The following is a 20,215-nucleotide window of genomic DNA, read 5'->3' on the forward strand; positions in this document are numbered from 1 at the left end:
CGGGGGCTGGGGGCTGGCGGCGCGGGGCCCCGGCGCTCCCCCACCCCGCCTCCCCGCCCCCGCCGCCTCCAGTGCCGCTCTGAGGCGCACCTGGGACCCGGGCCCCTCCGCCGCCAGTGCGTGCTGCGCGAACCCACCGCGCCGGGGCCAGGGGCCGGCCCCTCCATATCAGCGCGTTCGGTATCCGGGGGCGGCGTCCGGGCCCGCGCCCTCCGCCGCCCCCTAGACGGGTTCGTGCCTTTCCCCTCACCCTCTCGCCCCACATCCCCATCCCGGCTCCCAGAGCCCGGGCAGCCCGGAATCCGGGCAGGTGCTAGGCGCCTGGGAGCCTCAGGCCACCCGCCTGCGGTGAAAGGAGGCGAGTCCCTATTTGCAAATCCAGCTTAGTCTTGACGAGGGCCACGCTGGGGGCGCTGGCCGTTTGGCAGCGTAGAAGTAGGTAGGGCGAACGTGGGGGGCCGTGGCCAAGGTATGGGTTCAAGGGTAGAAACTGGGTTCTCCCCCGGCCCAGGCACATTTCCTCATTGGATTTTTAAGCAAATCTCCTCCCCTCTGTGGTCCTCAGTTTCCTCATCTGTAAAGTGGGAATGATGACTGGACTTCCTTAAGGGTGGTCGTGCGGATGAACCGAAGTGGTGTTGGCAAGGCACATGCCTGGCACTGAGGCATCGATGGAGAGCGTCCGGTTGGGAGACCTGGCACAAGCTCTTTCTCCTCCTTGAGCTTCAGTTTGCTTGGCTGGAAATGGGAGTTGTCCTAATCCCACCCTGCGAATTTTCCGAAGTCTGGTGAGGACCCGAAGCCAGCCACAGAAGGCGCGGGAGCTGGGAGAACAGAGCCCAGGGACAGGAGAAATCCCTCTCCCCTCCCGTTCTGCGCTCTCACCTGGGCTGGGGGCAGGGCAAGAGAGAGTGCCCCGCAGCCCCGGGACAAGGGGGTCCTCGGGTCGAGCCGGGACGGGCTGAGCCATTCCTCTGGGCTGGGGGACGTCTACTCGGTCACTCTCATTTTTCAAATGAAAAAATTGAGACCCGAGAGAGGAAGGCGCCTGCTCGCACCCTGCTCCTGCCGCTGCCCCTCGGGGCGCCTAGGGCCCGAGAGAGTGTTGAGAACAGCAAAGCCAAAAAGCCACGATCTTCAAGCCGGGAAATACCACAATTATGCATTCGCAGCGACGCAGCGACCGAAAGGCTCAGATCTGAAGGCTGAAGGCTCGGACCCTTGGGTGCGGTCAGCTTCGTCTGGGCCTCTACCCCGAGGCCTCTGGCTTTGGTTGGAGCTGGCGCCTTGGTCCTGCGAGCCGAGGCCCCGAGACCCCGCGCACACCACGTCCCATCTCGCTCACTCAGCGGAATGAAGGGCAGAATCTGCGGCCGACTTGCGGATGCAAGCCCTGGCAGGTCACTTCGCTTCTCTGAGCCTCAGTTTCTCCGTATATAAAATGGAAAAGATCGGCCCTACAGAAGGTGTTCTGTGGTTTCCCTGAGAGTTCATGAAACAGTCTCAGTGAGGAGGGAGGAAAGAGAGTTATTGCAGACCCCCCCCACCCCCCCACCCCAAGCCCCTGAGAAACAAGAGTATCTGCAGGAGCTGGCGGGCAGGCGCTACTGCCTCTGAACCGTGAGGGAAGGGCCCTCAGAAAGTGGAAAACAGGAACAGCACCACCTCTGCAGCGCAGTGAAGGGGACTGAGGGGGAGGGCGGGGCTGGGGAACCCCCAGTCAGCTTCTCTAGGGTGGAGCCCACGGGGGTCTCCTGGACACTGTTGAGGAAGACCCAGGCAGTGTAAGCACAAGTCTGGGCTGGGGACCCAGGTCGGGTGGCGGCTGGGCTCTGAGCCTGTTCTCCCCTGCCCCCTCCACCTGGATCCCCTCTCCCAGAGGTTCCACTATCACTGGTTGGGAGCCCTTGGGTTGACCCTCCAGGCTTCATTGCACCCACCCCTCACAGCCCCAGGTTCCAGTTCAACATGTGGGGAATCACAGCCCCTCACCCACCTACCCAGGGAAGCAAACACAGACCTGGCCCAGCCACAGAACCAGGACTGACAGATGGATACTGGAGACAGATGCATGAATCTACATAGAGACTCAGAGACATCCATGGAGACAGCACAGACTCTCAGGGAGACCCAGAGACCTAAAGACGGACCCAGGGACCACAGACATACTCACAGACTACGAGGCTTGGGCCAACACAGTCCTGTGGACACCCGGGCACCCATAGACAGCAGGACACTCACAGACCCCTGTAGGGCCTGTCCCCATAGGCCTAGCTCCTCCCATCAGCCAACCAGGGGAAAAGAGGCGGAAGCATGGTGGGAGGACAGGTCTGGGGAGATCCCTGGCCCCTTCCCTGCCCAGAGTAGCGGACACCAGTCACTCAGCAGAGCAGGCAGTGGCCGGCCCAGGCCGCAGGGAGGCACTGAGGAGGGAGGCTGGCCATTAGAGGCCTGGGCCCAGGCCTTCACTTACGGAGCGGAAGGCGAGCTCTCACGCTGGATGAGGGTGGACACTGGGCACCAGGGGTCCTAGCGGAAGCTCCAGCAGCCCAGGTGGGGCAGTGGCGACCGTGGGCACACGGGAGCTCCTTCACGCCACGGCTGGCGGCAGGCGGACAGTAGGCTGGCCCTGTCCGTCCGTCCTCCTCCTCCTCCCCGCCCTGGGTGGGGGGGCCACCGGAGGCCCAATTGGTCTCTGCCCCCACGTGACTCTGCAGGCCTCTCTCCTTCTTTGTTGGTGTTTCTCTTCATTTAGGTCTATTTTTTTTCTTCTCCTAAAAGAAAAAAAAAAAATACCCCTATCTATCTCGGGGCTGCGGATGGGGGCGGAGGCCAAGGCACTCAAGGAGGCCTTGGCCAGCTGGCTGTTCCAGGCTGCTGTGGCAGCCCAGAGGCAGGGACCCCACGTAGGCGGGTAGGCAGCCCCGCTTGTTAGCGACTGGGTGGGAGTGGGGCCTGATTTATGGGCAGCTCCCCCACCCAGCCTGCAGCCCGGCCTCTCTCCCTTTGAATGGCTACCTCCCTGGGGCCTGGCCCAGTGAGCGGGGTCCGGCCTGTCCCAGACATGGAGTCAGGTCGGGCTGGCGTGGAGGCAGGGGCATGGATGACTTGACCAGGTGGCCCTGCAGCTTTGGCTTGGTCTTTTTACTCTTCCAGAAGGTGAAGAAAGGAAGAGGGGGACAGAAGGCAAGCAGGTGAGCTGAATAAACACCGCCCCATGTGTGTATTCCACGTTGGCTTCTCTGAACGTCACCATCCACCGAGGGCTGCTGATGCAGCTGGGAAAGTTGAGGCTGGGCTTAGACTACCTCCAGAGCCAGGTGGTTGGTTACAGTGGCCCCAGGGTAGGCCAAGTGGGTAGCTAGACCAGGAAATTTAGGGCAGGGCAGAGGGAAGGGGTTTTTTTCTAGAAGGCCAGGCCTCCCCATGCAGCTGAGGGTGTCCCTATCCAATCTCCAGGCCCACACACGTCCTGGTCTCGGAGGGCCCAATTGCTCTGCTCTGCACCCCTCCCATGCATGACTCATTCTTTTGTGCATTCCTTCATTCATCTCATAGTCACTGAGGGCACACTAGGTGCCAGACACTGGTCCAGGCACTGGAGGAAAGGGAAGAAAAGGAAAGAAGTCTCTGTCCTCAGAGGATTTACCTCCCAGCCTCTTGTCCTAGGTGGTGGGGAGGGGCACAGGGGGACCATGGGAGAATCCACACACAACTGTGGAGAATCCACACACAACTCCTTTCATTTGAGGAAATAGGCAAATCACATAGAACACCTCACTTATCTGGCTTGGGATGAGAGGGATTTTTCTGTATAACTAAAGCCAACTATATTTAAAACCTAATGTGTCTTCCTCATTGTGCCACTTAAAACATCTTTTCCCAGTTTTATTGAGAAATAATTAACATACGTCACTGTATATGTTTAAGGCATATAGCATGACGATTTGATTTCCATATATTGTGAAATGATAAACGCGATGGGTGAGACTTTTTTTTATTGTGAAAATACACACGAGACAATACGTTTTCTGACAGTCATGACTGACTGATTCTACTGACTCAATGTATTCTAATTCTACCTATGACATAGTTTGCAACTCATTCCCCATCGTGCATGGCCTCATAATTATGTCTTTTTTACCCACAGAAGTTCTTACAGGATACACTTCTCTCGCATAAGACTGAATCTAACTAGTCTCCCCATTTTAATATAATGATTTTGTTTCTGGATTAATACCACTCATCCTCTGCATTTAAAAAAGAAGTATTCCAGCAAATACCTTATATCACCAATATATCATATACGTGTAACAAAACTGAACAACAAACAATCATGGTCGTTTGCACCTCTTTTGATCGGATACTTTGTGAAGTTTTGGGGATGAAGTTAAAAAATTTTTTTTAATTTTTACAAATCATGGATATATTGAGTCAGAAATTCTAAAACTACTTGACAAAGTATCCCATCAGAAGAGGTGCAAAGGTGATTTCCCCACCTTCTTAAATAGGACAAACAGGGTCTTTCAACATCACAGCACCAAGGAAAGAACCAGCCTGGCTTTGCCAGTCTCCTCATAAGGCCTTGCGTCTGGAGAAGAATTGCTGAGGCGCTAGTGGCAGAGACTCTATATTAAATCCCAATTCTTCCGTGTTCTAGCTGTGTGACCTGGGACCAGTCACTTCCTCTCCCTGGGTCTCACATCCTCTCCATAAAATGAGGACAAAATGAGACAACACATGTAACATACTCAGTGGCTGCCTGACATGTTGTATGTGCTCAGTAAATGTTGGCAAAACACAAACCGACCAACCAAAGGACTGGCAGGTCTGTCCTTAAGGGCCCTTTCTGTGTCGAGTCTGAGATTGCAACATCATCCTGAACACTGTTTGCCCTTCTGTGATAGAATGACTCACCCCAGCCTGGGGAACCCTCAAGGAAAGGCTCAGGGCTGATTTATTTCTGAGTCCACAGCAGCCATCACAGAGCCAGCATCAGTGAGTGGCTATTGGATGACTGCTTGCCGCTGTACCCACATGCTGCCTGTGGGTGTAGCATTCTGTTGCCTGTTCTCCTGTCCTGCCACCTTCTCTATATGCAGTCAGCTGTTACTTTCCACCACTCGGGCTGGGTTTTCCTCACCCCAATCACCCTGGATGTTTACTGACATCCTCTTCCTCTGTGCCGTCCCCTCTGCTCTCACCCTTACTGGATGAGGCATGCTGGGAGTACAAGGCCCTAACGCAAAAGTGCTTCCTATTTGCTTGGTTCCCTATTAACCTTTCCACACCTGTGGTCAGTCACCTCTCTACCATCCTGGGAGGTAGGTAGTATTTTCCCCTCACCTTCCATGAACAATGTTTGAGAGATAAGGAAACTCGGGCTCAAAGAGATGAGGCATCTTCCCAAAGTCACAGAACAAGGGTGTGATGGAATCAGGATTCAAATCTAGGCAGTGGGAGTCCAGAACCTGGGCTTTCAGACAGAGTCCTCTCCACTCTGCTGGGGCCCCTGGGTGGCCTATTTGTCCTTTCCTTCCAGCTCCAGCCCAGGTGGTCCCAGGCCATGAGACCCACCCAGAGGGGAAGGAGAAGGGGTATAGTCCTGAACCAGGCTCCCTCCTCCCTCCCTCCCCAGGCAAACAAAGCCCAGGATCTCCTTCTAAGTGGGGACTTTCCCAAAGTGCCAGGCCTATTTCCTGGAGGTGGAACAAGGAACAAACCAACCAGAGACCCAGAAACTGAAATGGAGAAGAGAAAGAACCATCAGGCTGGGGTTGGGGTACAGTGTAGAAAGACAGAAAAAGAGAGAAGCCATGGAAAGAATGAGGCAGAAAATGAGAGAGAAAAGGGAGACCCACTGACAGCATAACAGATGCAGAGATGGCCAGAGAGAGAGACAGACAGACAGAGAGACAGAGAAGAGAGGAATGGGGGGGTCGAGAAGGAATGAGACAAGAAATGGGAGAGAGAGGAGAGACAGACAGACAGACAGACAGACAAACTGGCTGAAGCAGAGAATGAGAAAAGAGAGGGGCAGGGGCCCTGAGCTGGAAAGAGAGAGAGTGTGGCTATGAAGACCCCTTGCAGGGCAGTGGAGGGGGTGGGGCTGCTGGCAGCAGCAGAGGCAGTTTCCGCTGCACCCCTTATCAGCCTGCTGCCAGATGTTCAGATCCGATGCCAATGTCAGAGAAGTCCATAGTGCCGGGTCAAGGCCGTGGCCGGCGGGAGCCTCAGCTGCAGTGTGGGGAGGGGGGCCGGGGGACGGCAAAGACCTGCTTGCTCTTCTCCCTCTGCCTCATGGCTCTCGGGGCTGGACCACCTGGTGAGGGTGGGAGAGACCAGGTGCCTCTGGGGGCTACTTTTCTAGTCTGAGAGCAAGGACTTGTGGAGGCAGAGTAGGGCTCCTGACAACACGTGGAAATGTAAGCACATGGACATGTGCACATAGGCTCACACACGTTGCATGAGTGTGCAAAGCCACATGGGGACAAATCACAGTCCTGCTGAGCTGCTCCATGACAGCGCCCCTGTGCTGGAGGCCTGCTCTGCATGGTTGGCTTAGAGACCACCCCCGCCCCCAAGCCCCTTACCTGAGCCAGGGCTGCAGCCAGAGCTGGAGAAGTGAGACTCTGTGGCTGGCGGTGTTCCCAGGGCACCCCGCTCTTCTATGAATGGCAACCTGCATGCCCTCAAGGGCTAGGCTGAGGGTCCCGAGACCTTCTAGACTGTGAGGTCTGGTGGAGACCCTCAGGAGGAGATGCAGGAGATGGGTGTGGGGCAGGGCTGGGGCTCCAGCCTTGGGCCCGGGCCTCTCCGCCACGCTCCTGGAGCATGCAGCCGCAGCTGGGGCCCCCTTCCTGGGGTAGTTTATCTTACAGTGCACACGCTTGGCCCTCAAGGGGTGACCCAGCCTTGCTCCCCACATTCCTCTTCAGTCATGCAGCCGGTGGGCCCCCACAGCCCTGAGACAGAGCCTGTACTTGGAGGTGGTCAGGAGCAACCACTCAGACACCCCACTGCCCTCTTGGCCCCAGCCCTTTGCAGCTGTCTCTGCTTCTGTCTCTGCCACAGTCAATCTGTGTCTATCAGTTTTTGCCCCTTTCTCTGGGAATGTCCCAGTTTGTCTCTCCCTAAGGTCCTTGAGTGGGACCAAGTCTGGAGATACCTCTGCTCTTCTTTCTGGCTCAGAGTGGCCAGCCTCAATGGGAATGTACAGGAGAAATCAGGCTGTGGGCAAGGATCCTGGGCAAGTGAAGGCCTTAGACTTGTATTGGGTGAACCGGGACAGCCCAAGCAGCAGAAGTCCAGTCCCCCTCCCACCCACCTGCTAAGAGATAGCCCAGATAATGGACACTGATCAGGGCCTGGAGCTGGTGGGCTCCCCCATGTATTAGCGAAGACTGCGGGGGCGGGGGTGTAAGGGGAGGAAGCTGGGCCTGGAGGTCTCGGCCTGAGAGCCTCCTTCCTGTTTGTAGGGAAGTGACTGCCTCAGAAAGCTGCTTAGGGAAGAGGAGGGAGGCCATGGTGACTTCCGGGAAGCTGGCCAAGGGCCCGAGGCCACCCTCCCTGTGCCCACATGGGGCCTGACGGCCCTGGCTTAAAATAGTGCAGTTCCTCCACTGCTGCTGCCAGAGGCCAGCCCAGAACCCAAAGGACTGCTGCTCCTGCTCCTGGCAGAGGCCTAGAGCAGAGGGGACTCACCCAGCTACCTAACCCTCCCCAGACTGAGGCTGGAGGCTGTCTTGACACGCGTGTGTGTGTGTGTGTGTGTGTGTGTGTGTGTGTGTGTGTGTCAGGGGCAGTTGCAGAGAAAGCAGGGGTTCCTGGTTGGATTCAAGACTGACCACCTGTGATACTTTGAGCTGGTGCGCCTCAGTTTCCACTTACATAAAATAGGGTCAGTGTCTGACTTTCCACCTAAATGAGGCCACATATGTAGACCCCTCAGAACCTTGCTAAGCATACAGTAGACACAAAAAATGGGAGTTCCCTTTGCCTCTCTTCCTGGCTGTGCCTCAAAGTCCTCAGCCTGAGGAAGGGCCTCCCTGAAGCTTTCCTCAGTTCCTACACTGCTCCTAGGACTAGGTGTTGAATAGGGAAGGTCTGTGGAGAGGGCGCTTGCAGGGAGGGCAAGGATGGGGCTGTGGTCTCCATGGTGAGACTTGTTGCCAAGGGAACAAGACTCCAAGAGCCCTGGGTCTGACAGTTGGGCACTTTTGCCACAGGATATGAAAGAGGCTGATTACCACTGTGGACCTAAAACCTGGATGGGCAGCCAGGCCAAGTCAGAGAGGGGGCTTCTGGCTTTTCTGGGTTTCTGCTATTGGAGTATGAGGGGTCGCAGCTCCCCTCATACAGCTTCCTTTTATGGACTGACTTCACTGAGCCCCTACTTTGAACCAGCTATAGTGAATCCTCCTTAAACCTCCAAGATACAAGCACCGTCAACTCCATTTACCTGACAGGGACAGTGAGGATCAGAGAGGTATCTATCTGGGCCAAAGCCACATATGACTGGAAAAGGAAAGAGCTGGAATTAGAACTCAGGTGGTGAGACCCCTGGTTGATGTGTATGTTGTCACACAATCTGCCTGAGGAAAATGATCCCCGAGAGAGAGCTCCATGTAGCCACATCCAACCTCATCCTAACACCCTCCCCTGCCCACCATTTCTGGGGGTTTCTGGCTTCAGATTCTGACAACCCAGAGCTGCCAGCATGCCCTGTTTCCTCCTCAGTTAAATAGAGATGATCTTACCTCAGAGGGTTTGCATAAGAATAAGGGTCTCTGTAGATCCTAGTAGAAGGCACTCAATCAGTGCTGGTTTTTATTCATTCCTGAGGTTACATACAATTTATGTAAACTTAGGCACATTACTTACCCTTTCTGGGCCTTTGTTTTCTTATCTGTAAAATGGGATCATTATAGCATCAACTTCATAGGGTTGAGGAATCAGTAATCAAATGCACATAAAATGCTTACTAGCACAGCACTCAGCCTTGCTCTATATATGTTAATTACTTTATTCTTTACTTCCAGGTTATTGCCTGGCACTCAAAAAAACCAAAAGTTCAGCATTAGTTAAGTAGCAATTTAGAGCAGTGTCCTAAATTTTATTCCATGGAACACTGTCCCAACAGAATTTTAACAGGAGGAAAGAATGGTCCATGGTCAAATACTTTTGGTAGACTCTGAACTAAACAAAATTAAAGTTTTCTTTAGGTAGGACTTCTCAAAACCTTTAATATGCCAGGGAAGGTTGGGAACCAATAAGAGGAAGGTAAGGTGAGTGCAGTATTTCCCAGATTTTCGGCAGCAGAACTCCTACTTCTCTTTCCATGGAGACACCTGTGGGTTCTCCACGTTCTGATAAACCACAATTTGGTGTCTGTAGCATTCTACATATATTTGGGACAGCACTGCTTTTCAGATCAATTTGGGTCTGTTCATTCACCTCTTATAGAAATTAATCCTTTATTAGTTTAATAGAGCTTTGTTTTGTTAATAGCAAAAAGTTCAACCAAAGGCCATTCCTGAGCTTTGTTACAAACTCCAGACATTCATATTCAGCACTATTTGAGTTGCTAAGGCCCAGCAGGGAGGAAGCCTGTTGTAACTTTGGTATCAGATAGACCTGGATTCAAAAGCCAATTCTGTCACTTACTCATGTGTCATTTTAGGCAAATGGCTTAACTTCCTCGAGCCTCAATTTGCTTATGAGTAAAGCGGGGCTGAGACCGATACCTTGCAAAACCGTTATGAGGATTACAGGAGCCAAGGCATGTAAAACACCAATCCTAGAGCCTGGCACTCACTACTAGGCTTTTAGCAAATATGTTCCTTGCACCTCTGTGTCTTATCTGTTCCCTCTTGTGGGGCAAAAAAGAATCTACTAATTAGTTCTGCAGCATTTCCTTTATTCTAAAACCATCTCTTTCAAACCTCAAGGGCTCTCTGGTCCCTTGTGCTGGAGGAGCCTGAGGTATGGGAAGGCAGCTGGGCTTCCCCTCATTTTCACACATGGGATTTAACAGAACTTGATCAGTCAGACTCCTCAGCCTTTAGCTTTCCAAACTGAGCTTTCATCTTTCCTATCTGTCTTCAAATAACCCTCAACCCAAACTTTGCCACTTCTCTGATCGTAGGAACAGCAGGATTACAGGACAGTTGGGCAGATCTAGGTTCAAGTCAGGACTCTGCCACTTCCTGTGTCACTTTGGGCACATCCCTTGACCTCTCAGAGCTTCCATTTTCTCAGCTCTAGAAAACCTCATCTATTTTCTGGAAAAACAGGTATTAACTGGCTGGACCATAGTGACATACAGGCAGGCCACCCACCAGCACACTGCTGTCACTGAGATTTAGCTCTCTCCTGAGATTTAGCAGATGGTTTTCCTTCCTCTAACTCCTGAATGTGGCATTCAAGGCTCCAAGTCCTTCTCCAGCCTCAACTCTTGCTAAAACCTCCCATCTGCCACCATTCCTGCCATGGCAGAACCCTGTAATGTCTGAATATTCCATGTTTCTGATTCACAGCTGGGCCTTCAAACATGTTGTTGACCCCTCTCTGACTTGGTCTATCCTCCTCTTTCTGTCTGGTGACTTTCTTCAAGGCCTACCTTCAACACTCTTCTGTGAAGCTCTTCCTGAGTCCCATGACCTCTGCTCTCAGAGACTCCATTTTCTCAGCTCTAGAAAACCTCATCTATTTTCTGGAAAGGCAGGCATTAATTGGTTGGACCACAGTGACATAAACGTCCATACACATCCCCATATATATCCTTAATGACAATCCTGATCCCACTGTACTGCAAAGGTCTGAGTTTGCCTCTCCTGCTAGACTCAATTCCTCCAGTTGTGCCACTTTCTGGCTGGTTAGTCCCTTACCCTCATTTAACCTTAGTTTCTTCATTTACAAAATAGAGATAATAATTCTTGAAGTTCAAGGAGGTTCAGGTTTGTGAAAAGTCCCAACACACTGCCTGGCACACAGAGCAGGCACTTCAGTCAGTACTGGCTCACTGATTCAAACAGTTCTGAGAGATATCTCTCTGCCAGACTCTCTCAGCAATAGGAAGTGGGCGAGTATCAGCTACAAGCAGAAGCAATTGGTCTGAAGGCACACCCAGCACCTAAGGACAACCCATTGTCCCTCCTCGGAACCCCAGACACGCTTCACAAACAGATGCCATGTGCAGAAGGATTCACATTTATTGGTTCAAATACAGTACCTAACATTTGCTAAACATGCATTTCACACTAATTGGTCACATTTCCACAGGTAGTCAATTCACAGAAAAGGGCCCATCCCTTGCCAGATGGCAGGGTGGGAGGTAGCAGAGGGCCTGGGTAGCAGAGCCCGCCAACTATCACTTGGTCATGCAGGACTGATGGAGCCAGGTTGGCGGGCAGCCCTTGGCCGGCCCTTTGGGGACAAGAGCTCAAAGACATCCTGTTTACTCGACTCCTATACAGGACTGTGGGTAGAGGTGGGCCTCGGGTAGGCAGCCCAGGGGTAGGCTCATGGATGCACGTGCCACCAGAGCTCCTGAGGGTGGTGTCATGGGAGGTGGTGCTCCCTGTGCCTTGGATCATTGGAAGGAAATGGAAGCCTCTTCAAGGGGGTGGCTAGTCCCTGGCTGGGCAGGTGGGAAGGACTCCCCAGACATGGCCCAGACATTACAACACAGCCACAAGCCCCTACTGCAGGCCTAGGATGGCAACAGAGACAAAAACACCAACACCCCAGGGCAGGCGGGGTTTCTTTCCTAACAGAAACATGTAAACAGAGCAGGAGCTACAGTATTCTTTTCCCACAAGATTCCTCAGAGAGGAATAGACCAGGATGTCACTCAAGAGGTAGTTTTTTTTTTTTTTTTTTTTTTTTTGTTCATGGAAATTTGAGTCAACAACATTATCACCTATTATAAGACATTTCAGAGAAAGAAAACAATGGTCACCAAAGGGCAAAAATGATCCTTTGGCTGGCAGGGCTGGCTCTCAGATTTGGAAGACTAGCCTCCACCATTAAGACAACTTTTTTCTTGGGCTCGAAGCAAGCTCTGGCCTGATTCACAGCTTCCATTTGAGCCTGCAACTGATTCCTGAGCAGGCTGTGGCCTATTGAGGGCCACAGGCCCAGAGAAGGGAGGCCAGATGGGGACTGGATTAGGCAGAGGGACCAGGCATCTTGTGAGCCAGTATAGGCAGGGTCACTGTGGCTCATGTTGCACGACAGCCATAATTCTTCAAGTCTCAAGGGAGCCCAGCTCTGGCCAAAGAGGAAGCCCCAGCATCTTTTCTGGGGGCCCTGCCTCTGAGGAAACAGTCCAGGTCTGGCTCCCAAGCCCAGAAAAGAAGCTGTTGTTTGTGGTAGCCAGGAGAGGGGTTTCTGGGGACCCTGTAATTAAATACACATCCCTGAGCTGTGGTCCTAGAAACCCTTGCCTCAAGGCTAACCAGTTTCCAGCACCTGGTGGAATGATTGCCGTTTCTTATCCTGAGACACAGATAAAACATCATTTCACAGACACTGGACATAGATGCTTCAAGCTGAGGGAAAAGGGAGGAATGATCAACTGCAAAGGCAGAGGGGAGTGCAGGGGGACTCTCATGGATCAAGTTGGGGAAAGTAAGAGTGGTGGGGTTTTTGTTTAGTTTTTATTTTTTTATTTATTTTATTTTTTTACTTTAAAAAAATCAAAGAAAAATTTGAAGTTTAATAAAAGGGCTGGTCTAAAAGACTGGATTTCTTAAAACAATTGCAAAATTTTAAAAAGCAACAAGGAAAAAAAGACATAGACCAGGGGCCCAGAGCTGAAGACTTGGAACCACTGCTCAACTTCCTGCCCTGCTGGGAGGCCAGAGTCCCTTTACTTTGGCCAACCTTGGACATGGCCTACATGTTGCCCATACTGGGTTTGTCTGTCTGTCTCCGTCTGTCCCATTCCCCAGTAAATTGAGAACAAACAAACCAAGGTAGGATATGGACAGCAGACCAAGGCAGCTAGCTCAGAGAGCCCAGGGCTTTAAGGACCTGATGACACACTGGCCACGGCAGGACTCTCTTCCCTGACAGGGGGTGGTAGGTGAGAGGCACGGTGCTGTGGAGAGGGTGACTGTGATGATGCCATGGAGACCCCTCAGTTCCCTCTATCCCTCCTCCTCTGGATCTGGGGAATAGGACAGAGGTTCTTGCCTGCTGCTTTCTGTCCCTGGAGGTTTGCCCACCTCACTTACGGGATCAGGCCTGGGTGGGGGGCTGGGTATCCTCTGAGCCAGATGGAGTGCTTTGAGACAGGTTCTGGGGAGTTTCTCCAGACTGAAGGTAAGACCACCAAGCTTTGTGAAAGACTCCAAAAGTCTACAAAGGAGCCATAGAGCATGAGTTGTAGGTGAAGTTCCAAGATTCCAAACTTCTGTCTTGGGTCAAGAAAACATTCAAAGGGAAAGGAAAGGAATAGCTTGTACGTTTAAACGCACTGCAATGAGGTGGGATTCTCCTTTACCACACAGCCTTCAGGGTCATATTTTTATGGTGGAAAAATTCTCACTCAAAGTGAGTGCTGCTGGTGGCAGGGGATCAGAGAGAGGACAGAAGGGAGGGGAATTACAGACAACATGCACAACTTTTTTCTTTTCCACTAGCAAAAAGGCTACCTGTTAACCAAACATCATGGGAAGAAAGGCAAAAAATAAACACATCAAACCTCCCCCTCCAACCTTTCTCTGTGTCCTTCAAACTGAATTCACAAATACATCTAGTGGCTGACCTAATGTCTCCACACTGCTAGCTACACTCCTACCTTCCTCTCATAATACCTGAGTTTGCGACGCAACACAGTCACTTTACCCTGTTTAAAAAAAGCCCACGTCATAAAAGGACTGGGTGCAGAAGACATTAAAGGTGGTCCACAGGTCAGGCTCCAGCTCGGAACACAAGGCCACTTGGCTCAGAGATTCTGCAGGGCTCTCAGCAATGAATGGGCTCTTTGTTCTTGTGGAATCTGCTGCAAACATTTGTAAAAATGGATTTGTACAATGGCAACTTGCAGAACCTTTCCCCCACTCCACAAATTAACAACTTGCTCTGTTTAATGCTGCATTATCAAAGAGACATGTTGCTGCCTCATGGAGAGCAGTTCCCTCTGATACCCAACCCAACCAGTAAAATGCTTAATTTAAGAGAAAAGCAATTTCAAAAAATAATAATAATTTGGCCGATGGAGATCTAGCAAAGAAAGATGCAGGACATAAGAGCCATCCTGGAGAAGGGGTCTCTGATATGTGTATCTTCCCCTACCCTGAGGAAAGCGGCTCGGAGTCTGACCTGTAGCCAAAGAGTGTGATCTAGTTGGTTAAATAAAAGAGCAGAAAAACAAAACTATTGTGAATTTAGAAATAAACAAATACACACACACAAATCTTCCCATTGACATGTGAAAAGCATTCTGGTTGGCGCTTTTCCTGAGGACCACGTCTCTTCGTTTTTTTTCCTTTCTCAGAGCAAATGGGGAAACGGCATTGGGAAGTAATGCTCTGAGTTTTAGATCCATCAAGGGATGAAGTCATCACTCTGCTGGTACCCGTAACATTTCACCGGAAAGAAAAAATTACAATCTGACACGGACTACCCGATATGCACACAATGTGGTGGCCCTCTGAGTAAGTGTGCTAGGCTGAGCTGGGAAGAGAGCAAACGGCCTTTGACTAAACAGGCAAAAGGAGGTCCTGTAGGCCCCTCAAGCCTAGCCAGGGATGTACCCAGCTAACTGGCCTGTCTGCTGCATTGGCTGTGGGAGGTACGTGGGTTTAGGCAGGGACAACTGCTGTAGTAAGGCAGAGAAGGGAAAAGCACCTGAAAGAGTTCCATGACAGACCTTGTGTGACTGCTGGCCAAAGCCAAGAGGGTAAGGAACATTTCCCAGGACTAGGTGGGGCAGGTAGTGAAAGAACAAGGGGTCCAGGCCATACCTGCAGAGGGGGCAGCCAGGCCTTTAGGAACATGAGGTAGTTTAAAGCCCCCCTTCCCTTCCAGGAGCTTTGGACTCCAGCCCTCCAGACCTTGGTCAGCCAGGCCACTGATAACTCTAAGGGGCAGCTGGGCCACTCTGGGTCTTGGGCTTACTATTCTGAAGAAACCTGGTTTCATTTTGGGAGACATTAGGAGAGCATGGAGTAGAATGTAGGGACAAAAATTCTGGTCAGCAGACGGGTGAATGATCCTTCCAGCTGTTTGGAAAGGAGCCTGCAGTTTCAGATTCAGATCTGGAGGTGGAATGGGATGGGGTGGGGAGAGAAACAGGGAACTCCAAAAGAGGAGTGTTTAAGCTATTAGCAGTCTGGCCTTTGTCCCACTACTCTTTGAAGGTGAAAGGAGAGTAAATCAGTAGCGGGCATCAGGATTCTGGACATGACATTCTGAACTCACCTGTTCTTTTCAAAGGGCCAATAGGAAGTCAAGTTTATAAGGGAGAGGCAATGAGTCTAAGGAAAGTAAGGAAACTAGGTAGCTGTGAGCCCCAAGGGAGATGGTAGGCAAATCCCAAGGATTAGCTTACCGCTAGGGCTTTGCCTAGGTGAAAAGGTGACAGTGGCAGAAATTAGTAGTGGTCGTATGGATGGTGGGGAGGGGAGACCCCACAGTGTGGTGTGAGAGAAGAAACCCTTCTCCCTGAGGACTCGTCTGGATGGAGGACACCTAACTTAGATTTGGTCACTGTGCCCAACTCTTAGCTTTCATGCTTTCCAAAGAAAAGAGGTAGCTAAATCCTCATCTCTTGTCCTGTTCCCAATGTCTCACCCACTTTGCTTAGTAAACCTCCTAATACCACTTTCGAGGAGGGGCAGCTGCTCCAGGGGTACATTCACCATCTTTCCTGGGAAAAGGCAGAAAAAGAAGAGTTAGCCGTGGCCACTAGTAGAAGGGCGTCAAACTTTGCCTCCTCTTGGGCTGGTGAAAGAACACTGCCTTTTCTAGTGACTGGGGCGAGGAAAGTGCCACGAGTTATTACAAAGGAAAAGGCAGAAAAAGAAGAGTTAGCCGTGGCCACTAGTAGAAGGGCGTCAAACTTTGCCTCCTCTTGGGCTGGTGAAAGAACACTGCCTTTTCTAGTGACTGGGGCGAGGAAAGTGCCACGAGTTATTACAAAGGTAAAAGAGACTGGGCTAACATCCTATTACCCAGACCTATTTTGGTGCCTTAGGGAGTCCAGTAATGGTGCAAGCTCTAATTGTTGCTACTATCCAAAGAATACTGAACTCTATGCTAGGTGTTTAAATACATTATCTCATTTAATTCTCACAATATTTCTGTATGACAGATTTTACTTTTTATCCCCATTTTACAGATGAGGAATCTGAAACTGAAAGGTATTCCTAGATGTCCTCTTAGAGCGAAAATAACGAGAAACTTATATCCTATTTCATTTCCTAGTAGATTCTTTAACTAGCATTCTATAAAATACTGCTCTTCAGAATAGTATAACGGGTTAATAAAACGTAGCAAGGAAAAAGGAGATGGTGTTTACAGGGGGCAAATAAATTGAGAAATTCAGGGTTAAAACAGGTTTTTTTTTAATTGGAGGATTTCTAAGAGCACTCAGTATGCTAATATACTTTGTAAATATGAGGCTATAGTTCTTCTCCCTGACAGAACCCTACAGTCACCTGCCAATTTTTTTTTTTAAATACTGATGACCAGGCTCCACTACATATCATTAAGTTAGAATCTTTAGAGGTGCAGCGCAAGAATGGATATTTTTTAAAAGCTTCTCAGGTGATGCCAAGGGCTGTCAGTGTTGACAACCCAGCTCTGTGGGGGAAAGTGGGGTATAATTTATTATTGACCTGTATTTCACAGAGCACCTGATTAATATTTTGCTTGGTAGAACACAGTTTTAAAAATGCTGAGACATACACTATCAAAACACTCCTAAAATTCCAATAGTTTATTTAAGTCCAGTTCACACCTCCTAGACTATTTTGTGGCCCAAAAAGTAAAATTTGATTTTATCAGACTGAAAATTTTTTTCCTTCAAAATCGTACTGCTGAATTTTACAGGAACAATCTCGGCCCAGAGGTCACATTTCTGAGCTGCCCCTCAGTATGTGTTAGATAACTATAAACAAGAATCTTTACCAAATGAAGTAAAGCAACAACAAAAGCCAGGATTTCATGTTGAAATGGACCTATTTAAATGTCAAGAAGCTCAGAAAGGGGTTAAGACCACAAAACAACTAAAACAAAAATTATTTTGTGAACACAGAATTTTTGAGAATTATTTTAAAGATATCACTTTTAATGAAAGATCCTCAAAAACCTATAGGCAATTCTATGAAATAAAATCAATTAAAACATTGAGATATAGTTAGTTCACATGCCATAAAATCCACCCTTTTAACGTATATAATTCAGGAAATGACGTTAATTTGAGAAACTCTGAGCTTCTTTCCCCATCCACAGAATGGCCATAATATCACCAACCACCAGTCCTGCAGAAATTGAGATTAAATGATATCAGGTCACAAAGGACCCTGCACATCACAGGAGCTTAGGAAATGTTAGATTCTCTTCCCTACAAAGAAAAAACAAACTTCTCATTATTTCTGAGGGCAGGGGTAGTACCTCTTTTATTCAGCTGGTGATAGGCTTCGCATCAGCATCCTGAAAACATTGCTTTCCTCATTGCCTTCACAAGTTAAGAAAAGCAAGGAAGGGTTGGAAGCCCAGGACCCAGAATGTTACCTGCAATATAGCGAATCTCAGGTAAGCACATCATGAGGTCAGGAAAACGGTTCGGCTGATGTGTATATTTATATTCAGTGAAATCCTGGCAAATGTACCAATATCGTTTGTTCAATTGTTCCAGCTGCGAGGCACTGGTCAGACCCCTGATATCTGTGAAAAAAACCACAGGAAACGGGAGGGGCTTTATAATGTGGAAGAAACACTGGCTCCTTGAATATGTGTATCTTTCAATGAAAAGTTATTAAACGTTGTCTCAGCAGGGGATCTTCTCTCTTTCTGACAGGGAGGAACAAAAGCTCTGGGTAAGGGAAGAGAAGATAAAGGAAAAAATTATCAAGGACAATCACTAGACTGAGCCCCCTGAGGGCTAGGCTTATCTTTCTCAACTCTGTACCCAGCTCCCAGCACAGGGCTTGGCACAAATGGGCACCAGTGGATGTTGAACAACTAACTGAATAATCTACCTTTCCCAATTTATCCTTCACAGTATCTTTAAATTTGCTCTTTGCTGGAACCATTCAGAAATCTTCAGGTTTCTACATACAATTACACATGGTATCCTATGTCCTTCTACTCATACTATTCTACCTGGGCCACTGGTATTCTACTGGGTCACTCGTTTTTTTTTTCCTGTATATAAGTATACCTTGTTTTATTGTGCTTTGCTTTACTGCACTTCACAGATACTGCATTTTTTACAAATTGAAGGTGTGTGGCAACTCTGCACCAAGCAAGTCTATTGGTGTCATTTTTTCCAATGGCATTTGCTCATTTCGTGTCTGTCACATTTTGGTAATTCTTGCAATATTTCAAGCTTTTTCATTATTATTAGATTTGTTAGGAGGATCTATGATCAGTGATCTTTGATGTTACTATTTTGTTTTGTGGTGCCACAAACCGTGCCCGTATGAGACGGTAAACTTAATTGATAAATGTTGTGCGTTCTGACTATTCCATTAACTGGCTGTTCCACTGTCTCTCTCCCTCTCATCGGGCCTCCCTGTTCCCTGAAACACAACAATATTGTAATTAGGCCAATTAATAATCGTACAATCGCCTATAAGTGTTGAAGTGAAAGGAAAAGTCACATATCTCTCACTTTAAATCAAAAGCTAGAAACAATTAAGCTCAGTGAAGAAGGAATGTCAAAAGCCGAGACAGGCTGAAAGCTAGGCCTCTTGTGAGTTAGCAAAGTTGCAAATGCAAAGGAAAAGTTCTTAAAGGAAACTAAGAGCACTACTCTAGTGAACACACAAATGATAAGAAAGCAAAACAGCCTTATTGCCGATATGGAGAAAGTTTGAGTGGTCTGTATAGAAGATCAAACCAGCCACAACATTCCCTTAAACCGAAGCCTAATCCAGAGCAAGGTCCTAACTCTCTTCAATTCTATAAAGGCTGAGAGAGGTGAGGAAGCTGCAGAAGAAAAGTCTGAAGCTAGCAGAGGTTGTTTCATGAGATTTAAGGAAAGCCGCTATCTCCATTAAAGGGTGAGGCAAAGCAGCAAGTGCTAATACGGAAGCTGCAGCAAATTATCTAGAGATCTAGCTAAGATAATTAAAGAAGATGGCTACACTAAACAACGTATTTTCAATGCAGACAAAACAGCCCTATATTGGAAGAAGACACTATCTAGGACTTTTCATAGCTCGAGAGAAGTCAATGTCTGGCTTCAAAGCGTCAAAGGACAGGCTGGATCTGGTTAGGGGCTAATGCAGCTGATGACTTTAAATTGAAGCCAATGCTCATTTACCGCTCCGAAAATCCTAGGGTCCTTAAGAATTATGCTAAATCTACTCTGCTTGTGTTCTATAAATGGAACAACAAAGCCTGGATGACAGCACTCTGTTCACAACCCAGTTTACTAAATATTTCAAGCTCACTGTGCAGATCTACTGCTCAAAAAAAAGATTCCTTTCAAAATATTACTGCTCACTGACAAAGCACCTGGTCACCCAAGAGCTCTGATGGAGATGTACAATGAAATTAATTTTGTTTTCATGCCTGCTAACACAACATCCATTCTGCAGCCCATGGATCAAGGAGTAATTTCAACATTCTAGTCTTACTATTTAAGAAATACATTTCCTAAGGCTATAGCTTCCCATAGATGGTGATTCCTCTGAAGGATCTGGGCAAAGTAAACTGAAAACCTTCTGGAAAGGATTCACCATTCTAGATGCCATTCACGATTCACTGGAAGAGGTCAAAATATCAACATTAACAGGATTTTGGAAGAAGGTGATTCCAACCCTCATGGATGACTTTGAGGGGTTCAAGACTTCAGTGGAGGAAGCACGGCAGATGTGGTGGAAACAACAAGAGAACGAGACAGAATGAGAAGTGAAGCCTGAAAACGTGACTGAATTGATGCAATCTCATGATAAAACTTTAGCAGATGAGGAGTTGCTTCTTATGGATGAGCAAAGAAAGTGGTCCCTTGAGAAGGAATCTACTCCTGCTG

At 49.1% G+C, this 20,215-nt stretch overlaps 2 protein-coding genes across 2 annotated transcripts in view; both read right to left on the bottom strand.

The window, feature by feature from the left end:
- Nucleotides 1–2,575, bottom strand: part of NR5A1 (nuclear receptor subfamily 5 group A member 1) — a 25,512-nt gene extending 22,937 nt beyond the window's left edge. Inside the window, exon 1 of the mRNA XM_007450250.1 lies at nt 2,474–2,575. The gene's annotated coding sequence lies outside the window, so the exon portion shown is untranslated. The remainder of the gene's footprint in view (nt 1–2,473) is intronic.
- The window catches only part of NR6A1 (nuclear receptor subfamily 6 group A member 1), a 218,897-nt gene continuing 199,686 nt past the window's right edge, over nt 1,005–20,215 (bottom strand). Inside the window, exons 9-14 of the mRNA XM_007450257.1 lie at nt 17,749–17,901; nt 15,805–15,880; nt 14,882–14,975; nt 13,808–13,855; nt 2,474–2,660; nt 1,005–1,414 (exon numbers count right to left, since the gene is read on the bottom strand). Of these exons, the coding sequence (XP_007450319.1) occupies nt 1,005–1,414; nt 2,474–2,660; nt 13,808–13,855; nt 14,882–14,975; nt 15,805–15,880; nt 17,749–17,901 (968 nt within the window). The remainder of the gene's footprint in view (nt 1,415–2,473; nt 2,661–13,807; nt 13,856–14,881; nt 14,976–15,804; nt 15,881–17,748; nt 17,902–20,215) is intronic.

The sequence above is a fragment of the Lipotes vexillifer genome, unplaced genomic scaffold (assembly GCF_000442215.2).
Source record: "Lipotes vexillifer unplaced genomic scaffold, Lipotes_vexillifer_v1.1 scaffold890, whole genome shotgun sequence".
In the NCBI taxonomy this organism is placed as follows: Eukaryota; Metazoa; Chordata; class Mammalia; order Artiodactyla; family Lipotidae; genus Lipotes; species Lipotes vexillifer.